At 29.5% G+C, this 15244-nt stretch overlaps 1 protein-coding gene across 2 annotated transcripts; it reads right to left on the bottom strand.

The window, feature by feature from the left end:
* Nucleotides 1-2023: 2023 nt before the first annotated feature.
* LOC124818597 (major facilitator superfamily domain-containing protein 8) lies at nt 2024-15037 on the bottom strand. 2 transcript variants are annotated; one of them, XM_065795665.1, is made up of 3 exons: nt 14850-15032; nt 2465-3580; nt 2143-2376 (listed from the first exon to the last, which is right to left on the bottom strand). In XM_065795665.1, the coding sequence occupies exons 2-3, from the start codon at nt 3575-3577 to the stop codon at nt 2365-2367; spliced, it is 1125 nt and encodes a 374-aa protein (XP_065651737.1). In that variant the 5' UTR covers nt 3578-3580; nt 14850-15032; the 3' UTR covers nt 2143-2364. The 2 variants fall into 2 exon arrangements, with proteins under 2 accessions (XP_065651736.1, XP_065651737.1); XM_065795664.1 differs by having other exon boundaries at nt 2024-3580; nt 14850-15037.
* Nucleotides 15038-15244: the final 207 nt, after the last annotated feature.

The following is a 15244-nucleotide window of genomic DNA, read 5'->3' as shown; positions in this document are numbered from 1 at the left end:
GGGATTCTTCATTTTTTTTAGCCTCCTCAATGTCTGTGTTATCATACCTTTGTTTATACAAACTTTGGCTTGATGCACCGTCAAACCCTGCTTTTAGAATAAAACTACCATTGAGCACATTTTGATCTGTATCCAGAGTTTTTAAATTGTATTCACTTAATACAACAACTTTTTTAAGAGTATGATTCACCATGGACTGTAATTTACTTTCAACAGAAGTCTCAGTTACAACAAGGTCCTCTGGATAACAATTACTTTTTTCCTTGAATAGAGCATGTAATGTTGGATAAATATTGGCATTGTGTTTGATTGAGGAGTTTCTTATCATTTGATACTGATCATCACTGAGATCACAATTAACTTTTAATGAAAGTGCTTCTTTCTCACTCATCATTATCGGTTCCTTGCTGTCCATACTTTTTCTGATTTCAGATGCTTTCTGAATAGACTCTTTAACCACATAAGCAAAGTCTTGTAAGTCACCTGATGATTTTGCACTTTTAACAGCAGCCAGAGCTAAAACCTCTGGATCATGCGCAGATAATCCAACAACTCTTGTTCGCTTACTTTTCTGTCCTAGATCTTTCCAATCTTTCTTTGGTCGCCCTCCACTGAACTCTTTTCTGCTTACATTGTCAGCTTTTATAACAATTTGAATTTCGGTTTGCAACCATTTCTTTTCTTTCATTAACAGCCTGTCATATGTTTTGTTTACTGCAATCCACTTAGCTTTCAATTTTATCACCAAAATTCGGATTTTTTCTGTTAATTTTTCACTATGCACTTTTTCACCATCCAAACCTTCTGATATCAAAATTTCCTCATAGAGGAGGCTCACAATATCCTTGTTAGTTATACAAATTTCTCTTACTTTGGGAATCAAGTCTATTATTTTCATTTTGAGATGTAATCACAAAGGCACATATTACTAACTAATTTTTTGGATTTTTAAAAAACTTTTTGCGGAATTCTTATTAATTGCAAAAAACTTTAAAATTCAATTTCTCAAAAACGTGCTACTTTGGGGCGGGTTTTTTTTTTACGGGCATTCCTGTTTATATTCAAGATACTTCCCCATCAAAATTCAGGGTGGACAAGTGTGGACATTTTTAGAAAAAGTAAATATTGTGAATATTATTTTCTGAAAATTTTTAATTTTTTCACAAATTGTGAAATTCGAATATTAATTTTTGGTGTCGATGAAAGTCCAATGTCAGTTACTTACCGGATGATATAATATATATATGATGTTCACCGAAAAAATGAAAGAAAAATTTTTAAAAATGACCATTTTGTGACAATTTTAAGATCTACTTGAAAATTCTAAAATTTCTAGTGAATTTTTGCCCACAAACCACCTGCATATAACAAGCTCACAAAAAGAGTAAAAATTTACAAAATCATAAAAAAATGGGTTTACCTTGTTCAGTATGCTTATAACAATCAAGATAAAGTTAAAAAACATCAAAATGAATTTAAAAAATTAATAGGGTTTTTTCCGTTTTTTCGTATCTGTGAGGCACTGTGGGGTGTTACTCCACCCTTCCCCAAAGAAAGTGATTTTTAAGTTATAGTTGATTTTTTTTACGAATTTAGTCGGCTAGTCGGGTAGTTTTTTTTTTGATAATTTATTATTAAATCAAAATAAGTATTAAGCTTTTCAAAATAAATAATAAACTAAATATTTGTAATACTTTTAATATTATTTGCGATATTTGTATTATTATTTATATTATATGTAATTTTTGTAGCAAAATCTTGAATCTTTATATTAGGTATTGCAAGACAAAAAAAAAAAAGCTTCGTAAATTTGCAAATGCGTATGTATGTGGGAGGTCCACCCATGGCAATAGATTACACTATTGATCACTGAAAAAGTTTCCAGTTATGCTCTTTGTTTTCAGCGTTACAAAAAGTCCTACAAACCTTCTACGGAAACTGTATCCTTTCTTGCTAATGCGTTTTTCAAAACATTTAAATAATAGCTGTATTCATAGCTCACGTATATGTACAAAATTTTTGTAAAAACAATCTTACCAATCATATTATTGTATTTCATACAATGTTATTTGAAAATGTTACATTTCACTCACAAAGTGAAATGTAACATTTTCATAGAAAATGTTCAAAATCCTAGAAACGTTGCTTTTCATAACAACTATTTTTAAAACAACAATTTAACATATATAAAGTTATTTTTTCTGAAAGCAAAGATGATTCCAATCGTTATCATAATGACAGCATATAACGCTCCAAATATTTCAACATAATCAAACATAAATGGGGAGCAAATAAACGCTAAAAATGCTCCAGCAGCGCACATTGAGTAACGAATACTGACGACAAATGTAAGAATACTTGAATTTACCATTTTAGCTAAAGTATTGACAAAAAAAACGTCAATTATTATTGGAGCTCCTCCAAAGCTAAATATATAAACAATACCAAAGATAATATTTAATACTTTAGAGTTAGAATAGTTGGAAAGAATAATAAAACTTGTGCTGACAGTGCAGAACCCAACTAAGCTGATTAGTAATACCAAAATCATTTTTTTGTCAGAAAACGACCTCAAAATGAATAGTAGCAAACTAAAGGCACTGAAACTGCACGCCCCCATAAAGCAAATGTTTAATTCTTTCATTGAAAGATGCAATTTTTCGAAAACTAATAAAGGCAGCCATGTGTCTGTGCTAATAATAAAAAACGATAGAAAAAAGTTAGATAACATTACCAGTGCTGAATCAAAACGCAAAAACAAAAGTTTTAAAATTTTGATTATTGTAAATTCGTCTGAATTTATTGATAAAGTTTTTGTATTTTTTTCTTTAGGATAATTATATTCCATTAGGGGTAGTTCATCATTGTCTATGATGTCGCAATCAGTATAAACTTCATCGCCTGTATTATTTATTGCAGTATTTTCCGCTAAAGCTTTGTAGTCAAATTCTTTTGATACATCATATACCATTGTTATTGTAAGAATTTCCATAGCGATACATACAAAACCCATGAAAAGCCCAGGAAAATTTACATCTCGTATATGCCAGTTTCCTATAAAAAAACTTATGTCTTTAAAAAAGAAGTTTACCCCTGGACCGAGTATAAATCCTAAATTGTACATGATTGATAAAACTGATAGTTTCGAACTTGTTTCAGAGGCTGGATAGCTACGAATTACTTCGCTAAAAATTACTGATTCTAACGCTCCGCCGAAGCCTGCCATCACTCTTCCTCCTACTAAAAAGAAAGGAGAAAATGGTAAACTGTAGAGTACATTTCCAGTTATCATTAGCATATTACAAATTAAAAAACAATGATTAACGTTTCTTTTTTTATCAACGATTCTGCCAATTATCGGCGTCACTACAGAAGAAGCCACCATGTAAGATACAGATACAACTCCATAGTATAGCTTTGGTGTGTCTGTTGTTATCATTTTTTTGATGTATGACCATAATGTTAAAATTGTAAAGCTGTATTCTATTCCGACGATAATAAGTTGAATTGAAAACGCAATAAACGTAAGTTTCCTCTTCTTTAACCACTTTTCATGATGTCGCGTATTTAGATTCATGGTCTAAGAAAAAAAACTTTCAGTAAATTTTCATCAAACATTATATGTAGCTAATATAGAAATAAATGAAATATAAAAATATATTTTGTAACTAAATTATCTTCAGATATGCTTGTGAAAAAAAAAGAAAATAATATTTCTCAGAGTCCTTAAAGAAATCTTTGAGTAATATATCAAACAAATTTATAATTGTTAAAAATTTATTGTTAAACCATTTAAAAAAGCCTAACTAAACGTTTAAAAAAGACTAATCGTGATTAAATTTTCTAAGCATATTGCAAAAATAAAATAATATATAAAATTTTTACAATAGTTAAATACTTCAACCGTCATTGTATATTAGGGTGTTTCATATTTTATCAATTTAATCAACTTTATCATATTTTATCAATTTAAATTAAAGTCGCTATTCAATTTATAAATTGACTATTTTTATGCATATAAGTTTGAGCAATATAATATATATATATATATATATATATATATATATATATATATATATATATATATATATATATATATATATATATATATATATATATATTTATATATATATATATATATAATTTTAAGGGTGCCCGCCAGTTCGATTTTAACTAGGGTTTTAAACGCCTGGCGGGGACCTTAAAATTTATCCTATAAAATTTTTTGTTCTTTTAAATATTTTATGTTGGATTAAACATTAATATATATATATATATATATATATATATATATATATATATATATATATATATATATATATATATATATATATATATATATATATATATATATATATGTATATATATATATATATTGCTTTAGGTCTTTGTAAAGAAAAATGTGAATTTTTCACCAATTTCAGAAGATTCTGTAGACTAATTTTCTTGATTTTTTCAACATTCTCCTTTTATGTGAATAATATTCAACCCAACATATATTATTTAAAAGATTGAAAAATTTTATTGGATAAATTTTAAGGTCACCGCCAGGCGTTTAAAACACCCAACATTTTTGCCCAAAATCAAACTAGCCGGGACCCTAAAAATAATATATATATATATATATATATATATATATATATATATATATATATATATATATATATATATATATATATATATATATATATATATATATATAATATATATATATATATATATTTATATATATATATATATATATATATATATATATATATATATATATATATATATATATATATATATATATATATATATATATATATATATATATATATATTGCTTAAACTTATTTTCATATAAATGGTCAATTTATAAATCGGTCCGCGAGTTTAACTTAAAAAATTGATAAAATATGAACCATTTATTGAGTCAATTTAAATATGATTTTAGAACGTTTTCTAAACAACATTTTAAAAACAATTGAACTACGAACTAAGTTAAATCTTTTTAAACTAATTATTTTTTTCCATGATTAGAGTAATGGATTTTGTTAGTGTCAAACGCACCCTCTCGTTTACACATACCGCTCCACAATGGTTTGAAATAATCAAAAAGTGGCATTAATTCAAGATTTGCGATAATCCGATATAAAAAGTTCTGATTAAAGATAAAACAATCAAGTTATGATTTTTAAAATTGTATAATTTTTTCCGACTTTGAAAGCCTTCTGTTAGGCGAAGTTTCTTAAATTAAACGAAGTTGAAATCCGAAGGCGAAGTTGAAATTTTTTCGAAGTTAAATTTCTAAAAAAAGTTAATTAAACGAATATGAAAGCCGTAAAAAGTTGTAGCTTTAACTTTTAGTCGAATTTGAAAACCTTTGAAAGTTGCTTAATTAAAACGATGTTGAAAGGCGTAAAAAGTTGTAACTATAATTTTAATCGACTTTGAAAGCTTGTAAAAGTTAAAACTTAATTAAAACGATGTTTGAAGCCGCAAAAAGATGTAAATCAAAATTTTACAGTTATGAAAATGGTTTAAATTTGTTTACATTATATTTAACGAATTTGAAAACCTTATAGCCTTTAGGTCACAGGAAAAGAAAAAGGGTTCCAAAAGTAGAAAGAATCTGTGCTATTCAACACAGAGCACCATTCAACTTCGTGGTGACATGGAGCTCATGGTTTACCTTGCAACTGACAATCAGCCTTTTTCCATGTGTGACTCTATCCTGTTTCAAAGACTCGAGATTTAAAGTTAAAAGTGGTGACTGCAGGGCTCGCTTCAAGTTACCTCTCCTCTATAGGAATCTGCAGATGGCCATAAAGAGCATGTCTGACAAGGAGCTACCTCATTGCGACCGAGTTGCAATCAGCACTGACATCTGGACCTCACGCAACAACAATCCATTCATGGCAATGACTCTTCATTTACATCACCAAGAAGTTTGTTCTACAAAAGGTAGCTTCAAATATAAAAGCTGCACTGAGGAAGTCAGAGACTATTGCTGACCTTTAAAGTGGTTCAATCACTTGCATTGACCACAATCTTGATATGGCCCTGGAAAGGACTGTCAACAAACACCCTGATATCAAGGCTGCTATCGATGCCTGCTGGACAATCTCAAACCGAGTCCATCACTCTCCTCTTGCTGAAGGGGTGTTGAAAAAGAAGTGCCTCGAGATGAATGGTAACACTTTTAACGTTTAAATAGTAGACACGAATACAAAGTTTTACAACTTAATGTCAAATTTAGAAATATTACTATTATTATTATTATTATTGTTATTGTTGCTATTATCATTATTCTTCTTCTTATTATTATTATTATTATCAATAATATATTATTGTAATTATATTGTAAATTTTGAGGAAAATAAATATCTTGCTGTTGTTGTTGTTGTTGAACTGGAAAAGCAAGACTAGGGTGTCCCACTTTTAACCTGATCAAAAAAAATCCGAATGCGCCCTATCTCAATCATTCTTATTTGGTACCAGGACACACCAAAAAAATTTCCAGTACAAGGTATTTTCATATGTGAGGTTCCATAGAATTATTCGCTCCCCTCCCTTTCGGTGCCCCTAACTTATGAATTGAATAGTAGAAAATTGTCCATTTTACATTCATTTTTGTTCTGTAAAAATAAATATTTCATTTAAAAGTTAATACTTGTACAAACTTGTCATTTACAACAATTAAAGACAAATAAAGTCAAAAATCACATTAAAATTATCATATAAAAAAATCACTTTTTTTCATGTCTTTTCCAACCTCTTTTCGGTTTTTTTCCACAACTTGCATGGTATCCTGTAGAAGACTTTCTTCATGACTTTCAGCCACAATTTAAGATGTTTTATTTTAGACATAAAACGAGATTTTTTATACAAAAGTTGAAATATTATGTCTTGGATGAATAAAGTCAGATTCAAATATGCTGTTTTTGCAATATTTTGTCATTGTTTTAGCGGCATTAATGCTCTGTTCAAATAATTGCTTCTATGTAAAATATTATAAGACCCTTTCATTTTATACTTTTTAGGTTATAACAAATTTCTTAAAATATATAATGACCGATGATGATGATGGATTTCCTTGTAAATCTCCAAGGAATGGAAATGGTCAGAGTACTGTCAGAAAAAAAAATGAAGAGAGCTCCTTGGTAACTACACGTTGCAGAAGTCTTTCTCCAATGAGACATAAATCTCCTAGGACTAAAAGGGATTGTCAACCAGGAACCTCAGGTACATCCTTCAACATAAATTTAGCTCCACAGAGAACTAATAGGTGCAAAAGAACAATCTACATACTTCAGCATCCATTACATATGTTTGCACTAAACAGGTAACATTTTAAGATTTAATTAAAATAATGAGTTAGAAAAGCTTTTTTTAGGTGAAAAACTTTTGAAAAAAATATGTAAAGACTTTTATATATGTTTAGACTACCCACATTAGGAGAAGTTTGTCGTCGAATATATTGGCTCAGGTCAAGTAAGAATAATCAAAACGCAAAACTATCCTGTGCACTAAAGACTATGTCAAGATCTATGCTTTGTATTGGAGGGCAGTGTACGAAAAGTAACAGGAGAGAATTTACTGGAGTATGGATTCTGAGAGAACTTTTAAGTATTTGAGACAAAAGTGGGTTTGATTCAAGATTTTGGGTTACAGAACAAGTAGTGAAGAAAAAGCTTGAGAAATCTTATAAACGTTACAAGAAACTGTGTAGTCTTAGAACCCTTATGGAAATATACAAGATGAAAGAAGAGCAATGTAAAACAAAAACAGAGAGTTTTATAAAAGAAGCAAACTATGTTTTTTACTATTTATAAAACAGACATCTTAAAACTTATAAGAGATGACGAAAATAGAGACAATCGAATAAAGAGAGAAGATATTGAGTTCCTGAAGAGAGCATTCAAAAGTGAAATGGTTAAGTTTGACACTGTGAAAGATAAATCTTATCAAGAAAAAATGATAGACGGGGAAAAACGAATGTTAGATATGATAGAAAGTATGCCTAGAGAAGAACAACATAAAAAAGAAAAACAAGAAATGTCAAAAAAAAAAGCTATAGAAGTCATAAAAAGGATGAAAGGTTTTGAGATAAAATTATCTTCAAGTGAAAAAAAAAATGAAGATCAGTGAAGATAGAGTTTACATGGAGCTTTTAATGAATGATGTTCTTGACAAGCGGGTTTCTTTCTTGAATAGGTACAAGGTCAGCATTCGAGTTGAAACTTCACTTCTGTCCTCACTTTTCAAGATTGGTGGTGTTGATCTAAATACAGTTCCTGTATCAAAGAGTAGTCTACATAGAAACAAAAAGATTGTGATTGAAAATGAAGCTAGAATAGTGGGAGAAGAAAATCTGGACAAAGTTCGGGGTTTAAAGGTCATCATTCATTTTGATACAAAACTGGTCAAACACTATCGAACTGACCAAAAATGTCTGAAACTGTAGAAAACCTTGCTCTCAGTATATCATCCCCCCAGGTCAATGAACCCTTAGATTACTTGCTAAGAGTTCTAAAAATTGAGTCATCTAAAGAGCAGGATCATGATAAAGCTATTCAGAACATATTAGAGTATTATGAGCTCACTGACCAGATCATTGGTTGTGGTGCAGATACAACGGCCTCTAATACTGGAAGATACAAAGGGGCAATTAAGTTCTTGATGGATCATGTGCTTAAAAGACCAGTGCTTTGGCTGCTTTGTAGGTAAATAAATATTTTGATAACATATTTTAAAAGTTTGTTGCACTAAACTATTGCAAAATTATTACATTTTGTATCTTTTGAAAATTGATCTTTAAAGGCACCATATATCTGAAAGGCATTTTTCCCATGCAATGGATCATATTTAAGTTTCAACAAAATCTCCATCACGTGCAATATATAAAGATTTTCATAAAATCTTGCCAGAAATAAGAGGAATGAGAAATAATGTTGATCAGTTGCTAAAGGGGAGATTATAAAGTTGTTTTTGAGCTTATAGTCATTTACCTTGGTGGTTAACCTGGTTTCCAGTTCAAACAACCAGATGTCCACCATCAAGCAAGGTTCACGGCTGATTGTCTATACTTGCTTACAATGCAGCTGACTTCAAAGATTAATTTAAAGTTGAATAATAGTGAGAAAGATTGCTCAAACTGTCAACTGACTTTATTGTCACATTTTATGGAGCATACTTTTTAAAGTCTCCTCTGGCGGCGCAGGCTCCATCACATGATTTGGATTCTTTTAAGCTAACTCATGTAATTCCCATGTCAGTTTTGTCCGACTTTATTACTAAGGACTCCTGGCTGCTCTTCACATACCTAGGTATAACTACGGAAGTAATCAATACATTGATAAAGGATAACTTTGAAAATGATTCCTATAGACATTTTCAATATCAGATGGAGAATCTAGCAGTAGTAAATGACAGGGCTAAGCGCCATATAAAACCTGTGCAAGATTTTGTGGCTAAAAGTCATGAAGAAAGTCTTTTACAGGATACCATGCAAGTTGTGCAAAAAAACCGAAAAGAGGTTGGAAAAGACATAAAAAAAAAGTGGTTTTGTGTAATTTTAATGTGATTTTTGACTTAATTTGTCTTTAATTGTTGTAAATGACAAGTTTGTACAAGTATTAACACTTAAATTGAAAATTTTTTTTTACAGAACGAAAATGAATGTAAAATGGATCATATTCTACTATTCAATTCATAAATGAAGGGCACCAAAAGGGAGGGGGGCGAATAATTCTAGGAAACCTCACATATGAAAATACCTTGTACTGGAACTCCTTGACTTGGAGACCAAAATATTTTTTTGGTGTGTCCTGGGATCAAATAAGGATGATTGAGATAGAGTGCATTTGAATTTTTTTTGGTCAGGTTAGCAGTGGGACACCCTAGGCAAGACAGAAATCATTTGGAGGAGCCCAAATGATGTCTGTCTTGAGAGCTAGGCCAGGAACTAGCACAAAAAAATGAGAATGAAAGACTGGAAGCGGACAACTAAATATTATTTACTAGAGTAGCATGCTAGGATTATTTTAGATTAGATAATCGATAATATGCAAATAATTTTTTCGCATGTTTAAGGAATTGGGTTTTTGAAATCTAGAATGATTATTATATAAATGCAAGGGTTTTAGCATATCTTGGATATATTCTTTATTTCTGTAATGTTACTGTAGTGTATACTTCAAATTTTTATTGTTAAGAAATTAGAACTTAGAAGGACAGAGATTGCTAGCATATACCAAACCAGTTATCACTTCACTTTACTTTATATCGGTGTCTTTGAACCTGAACATAGGTAGCATCTCATCGATTGTGATTTTCCAAATCTAAGGGATATAGTAGGAGTCTAGGAGAATAGAAGGGAAGAGCATAATAATACTAGTACAGCCACATACAAGTTTGAAAGCTTTTAGAAATCTTAAACAATTTTAAAACACGTCATTTTCGAATTTACACAACTTTTTACGATTTCGAAAACCGCGAAAATAAATTTTATTCGAAAAAATACGATTTGAAAACCATTTAATTAAATTCTACACAACTTTCAACGATTTCGAAACACGTTCACACACGACTTTTAGCGACGTCAAAGCTTCGACTTTGACTTTGAAATACATCAACCTCGATTGTTTTATCTCTGGTTCTGATTATGCAAGATTGTTGCAAATTAGTCATATTTTCATGTTTTAGAAGAATCTTTTTTTTTTTAGGCCACTTAGCGCTTCCCCGCAGATGCTCAAAGTTGACACTCTTTATAGAACAATTATTTAGTGAAAAAGCAATATTTTCGAACTTTTATTTTATTTCTTTAACCGCACCTGTGAACTTCCATATACTATATATCAATCAGAAGAATATTAAACAGGCTTTCAGAGTGTATTGTTAAATATTTTATAAAATTACATTTCATGCCGTAAAAATGCAGAGAAAGATAGACTAGGAAATAATAACATGTTTGAATGTGACTTTTATTTAATTCTTTATGTTGCTGTAAAAATCTGAATACGTATGGATAAACTTCGACCCTTCTTCTTTTAATCCAAAATTGGTTTTGATGCCGCCTGAACCCACTCAAGAACAACTATTGTTAATTTTAAAATGTTTCTACTTAAATTGATTTTTTTTTTTTTTTTACATAAAACATGACTGTCATTTTCAATCAAATTGCATAATATTATCATAAAATGGTATATTTGTGGTAACTTTAAGGCCTACTATTAATATAACCTCAAAATACTTCCTTTAAATTAATATAACTTCAAAAGCTTTCTCAAGTTATAAGAATTTACAAAAAATCTTTTTGTCGATTTAAAATTCTGCAAATAAATAATAAAGTACAAATTGTTTTAAATGAAGTTGAAGAATAAAGATTTTATTTCTTTTGTGACTGGTGATGTTATTAAAATGTTGGAATGTTTAAAGATTTTGGTGAAGAAGAATGTTATGAAAAATTGAAGGTGCTTATGAAAAAGAATTAGAAAAAAATTGTTAACATTACAAACCACGTACAAACAAAAAATGAAGGATGTTCCTGGTTAGAACATGAATTTAATTTTGAATTTAAAGAAGTTATCTGGAAACTCTCAAACGTATTAGAAACGCCAGAATTAAAGAAAGGGCGGCATACATTGCCTTTTAAAGACAAAAGAAAACGAGCTAAAAGAATAGCAATTTCTAATCTGTCTGAAAAAGCTGAATATGATACAAAGTATATACTCGAAACAGCAAGATACACAGCCAAACAAATAGGTAATAAGAACTTAGAAAAAATTATCATGTGCATTCTACAAGATCAATAATTGGCATATGATATCAATAAAAACATTGACAAAGAAATAAAAAAAATGTTTTCAGAAATGGGACTTGCTTTTCTATTAAACCATGGTTTTACTAAATCTCAGTATATCCCAGCCGGCACAATTACATCTTTCAGACGTTTTTTTTTCGCATCTAAAATGTTTGCACTTTTAGATGTCTAAATTCAGATAAATATAAGACATCTATTAGTAGTCATTAACTAGATGTCTTATAGTTATCTGAATTTAGACGTCTTAAGGTTTTAACATTTTAGATTCTAAAAACACATGTTTGCGCTGACTGGAATGGCCATAAGATTGGAAAGTAAAGAGAGAGGTGCAGATATTTATCCGCTTTACAGCGTTATTCTGGAATTTAAAAAAAAATGCAGACCAAATAATATGCAAGGAGGCAAATGTGATAAGGAGGTATCTGACAAGGAGGCAAATGTGCCATTACAAAATCTTCTAATACATACTGCTCAAAGAATAGTAGAATCACAAGAGGCGCAAATTATATCTAAAATTACTAATAAAGAAAAGGACTCAATTGAGTTGATTTTTGTTGTAAGTTAGGGATCTAATGGAGTAATTTTTCCCAATTCCATCAAAAGTTCGATGAGTTATTTAAAAGTTCATAAGATGATTCGCTTTTTTCTCTTACCATTGTACCCTTAAGACTTCAAACATATGACTGGGATGTGTTTTGGGCAAATTCAACTCCTAATTCTGTTAGATTTTGCAGACCAATGATCCTAAAGTATGCTAAAGAAAGTAAAGAACTTATTCTCGAAACAAAATTTTTTGTTGAACAACAAATAAATGAACTTTTTGATATTACAGTAAAGCGACCAAATGGAAAAGTTCTTAATATCAAAAGCTCTTTATTTTTAACAGCCATCGATGAAAAAGTTTTAGCAGAGATCACTGAAACACCGTCTTATCAATTGTGTCCACTTTGTAAAGCAACACCTACTGAAATGAGTCACATTGAAAACTACACTAAAAAATTATTTAACACTGAGAAAGCATTTTTACTCTTTGGAATAAGCCAACTTCTTTGCTGGATCCGTTTCATGGAATATCTCCTTCATTTGTCGAACAAATTGGATATTAAGCAATGGCAAGCAAAAGGAAAAATAAATAAAGGTTATATAAAAGCTCGAAAAAGTCTTATACAAAAAAGATTTTGGGAAAAATTAAATTTACACGTAGACAAACCCCATCCAGGTGGCACTGGTTCATCTAATAATGCCCATACTGCACGGCGAGCTTTTTCTGATCCAATATTGTTATCAGAAATTTTCGGTATAGATATAAATCTTATTGTCCATTTAAGAACAATATTAACATGTTTGTCTTGTCAAATTCCAATTGATCCAATCAAACTTGAAAATTATTGTCTACAAACAGTTTTAATCATCAATGAGAAATGTTCATGGTATAAAATTCCTACTTGTGTTCATAAAGTGTTAGCTCATGGAGCTCAAATCCTGGTTAAATTAATTTTGCAAGTTGAAACTTTTGGCGAAAATGCTAGAGAATGTCTTCACAAATGTCATAGAAAAGATTGTATGGATTATGCAAGAAAAACCTCAAGAATTAACAATTTAACTGATGTTTTTTTTATCGAGGTTTAGAAAAATCAGATCCTTATATTTCCAGGATTATTTTGAAAAGTCGTTTGAAGTCTGTGTGTAAATCAGTACTACTAGAAGAGGTGTTGCAACTTTTACTGCTTGAAAATTTCAAAAGAAGTTACGATGTTAATGAAGAGGTTTTACCTGAACTAATTGATGTTTATCGATAATTAGATTACGTTGATATAGAAGCCGATAGCAGTTTATCCGATAGCGAATAAATACTCAGCTATAACTACGAAATTTTTTTTAAATCAAAATAATTCAAAACCGTTATTACTTAATGATATCAGTGTTTATTATTTGCATGTTTTTTCTTATTGGGGAAAACCTCTTTTGTAATTTTTTTAAAAAAAAACAATTTTTTTGATTATATTTTAAATCTAGTTATCTTATTTTATGTATGTTAAGGAATATATTAAAAAATAAAATTGGAGCGTCATTTTTAGCACCGAATAAAAATGACTGTCATGTTTTATGTAAAAAAAAAAAAAAAAAAATCAATTAAGTAAAAACATTCTTAAATAAAAAATAGTTGTTCTTGAGCGGGTCCGGGCGGCATCAAGAAATAGTTTGGGTTAAAAGAAGAAGGGTCGAAGTTTATCCATACGTATTCAGATTTTTACAGCAACATACAGAATTTAATAAAAGTCACATTCAAACATGTTATTATTTCCTAGTCTATCTTTCTCTGCATTTTTATGGCATGAAATCTAATTTTATAACATATTTAACAATACACTCTGAAAACCTGTTTAATATTCTTCCGATTGATATATAATATATAGAAGTTCATCGATGCGATTTAAGAAATAAAATAAAAGTTCGAAATTATTGTTTTTTCACTAAATAATTGTTCTTTAAAAAATGTCAACTTTGAGCATCTGCGGGGAAGCGCAAAGAGGTCTAAAAAAAAGAATTCTTTTAAAACATGGAATATGACTAATTTGCAGCAATATGACAAATTGTCGCAAATCTTGGAATATGACGAATTGTCGCAAATCTTGAATTAATTCCAGTTTTTGAATATTTCAAACCACTGCGCGCAGTGGTTTGAAATAATCAGCGCGCAGCTGCGTGCTGATCTCAAGTAATAACTGGATTGGCGCATTCGGTAAAATTTTTGAAGCCAGTTTTGGCCTACCAAGATGGCGGCGTAGTTTGCCGACGGCTGTAGAAGTACCATATAAAAAATCAAAAAACCTTAAGCGTAATCGATAAAGATATAGTTTTAAATTACGTTTTGTTTTAAAAAAAAACACAAATGCATTTTGTTTTAAAAAAAAGCACTGATATTAGGTTAAATAAAATTTATATTAAGCAATAAATATTTTTGTTTTACAAATATGTATAAATATATTTTACTATAAGATAAATAAAATCCTACAAAAAAATCTAATAACCAATTTATGTACCTTTTAGTTCTTAATTATCTATGCTGTGTGCTAGAAGGTTAATAACACAACTGCATGATAGGCAGCTTAGTATTTGTTTAATATAAATCAGTCCTAAAAAAATTTGTTTTAAATAGATACTGGTAATGTACATCTGCTGCATGAACTATTAACTGAGCTCTGTGAGTACACACAACTCAGAGGTTCCTTCTAGAGTTTGTTATTCATAATTATTTTAGTTACATTTTAATAGATTTTTAATACAAATAAACATACTAACTATATACACACACACTTAAATATACTAACCTAGTACATTTATGTAAGTGAATACATAAATATACTAGATTATATATATATATATATATACATATATATATATATATATATATATATATATATATATATATATATAT

This window comes from Hydra vulgaris, chromosome 04 (assembly GCF_038396675.1).
Source record: "Hydra vulgaris chromosome 04, alternate assembly HydraT2T_AEP".
In the NCBI taxonomy this organism is placed as follows: Eukaryota; Metazoa; Cnidaria; class Hydrozoa; order Anthoathecata; family Hydridae; genus Hydra; species Hydra vulgaris.
Note: the sequence above shows the minus strand (reverse complement) of the source record. Positions and strands in the feature narration are given on the sequence as shown.

Coding starts and splice junctions, on each gene's coding strand:
- LOC124818597 (XM_065795664.1), bottom strand. CDS start 3,577: ATGAATCTAAATACGCGACATCATGAAAAGTGGTTAAAGAAGAGGAAA.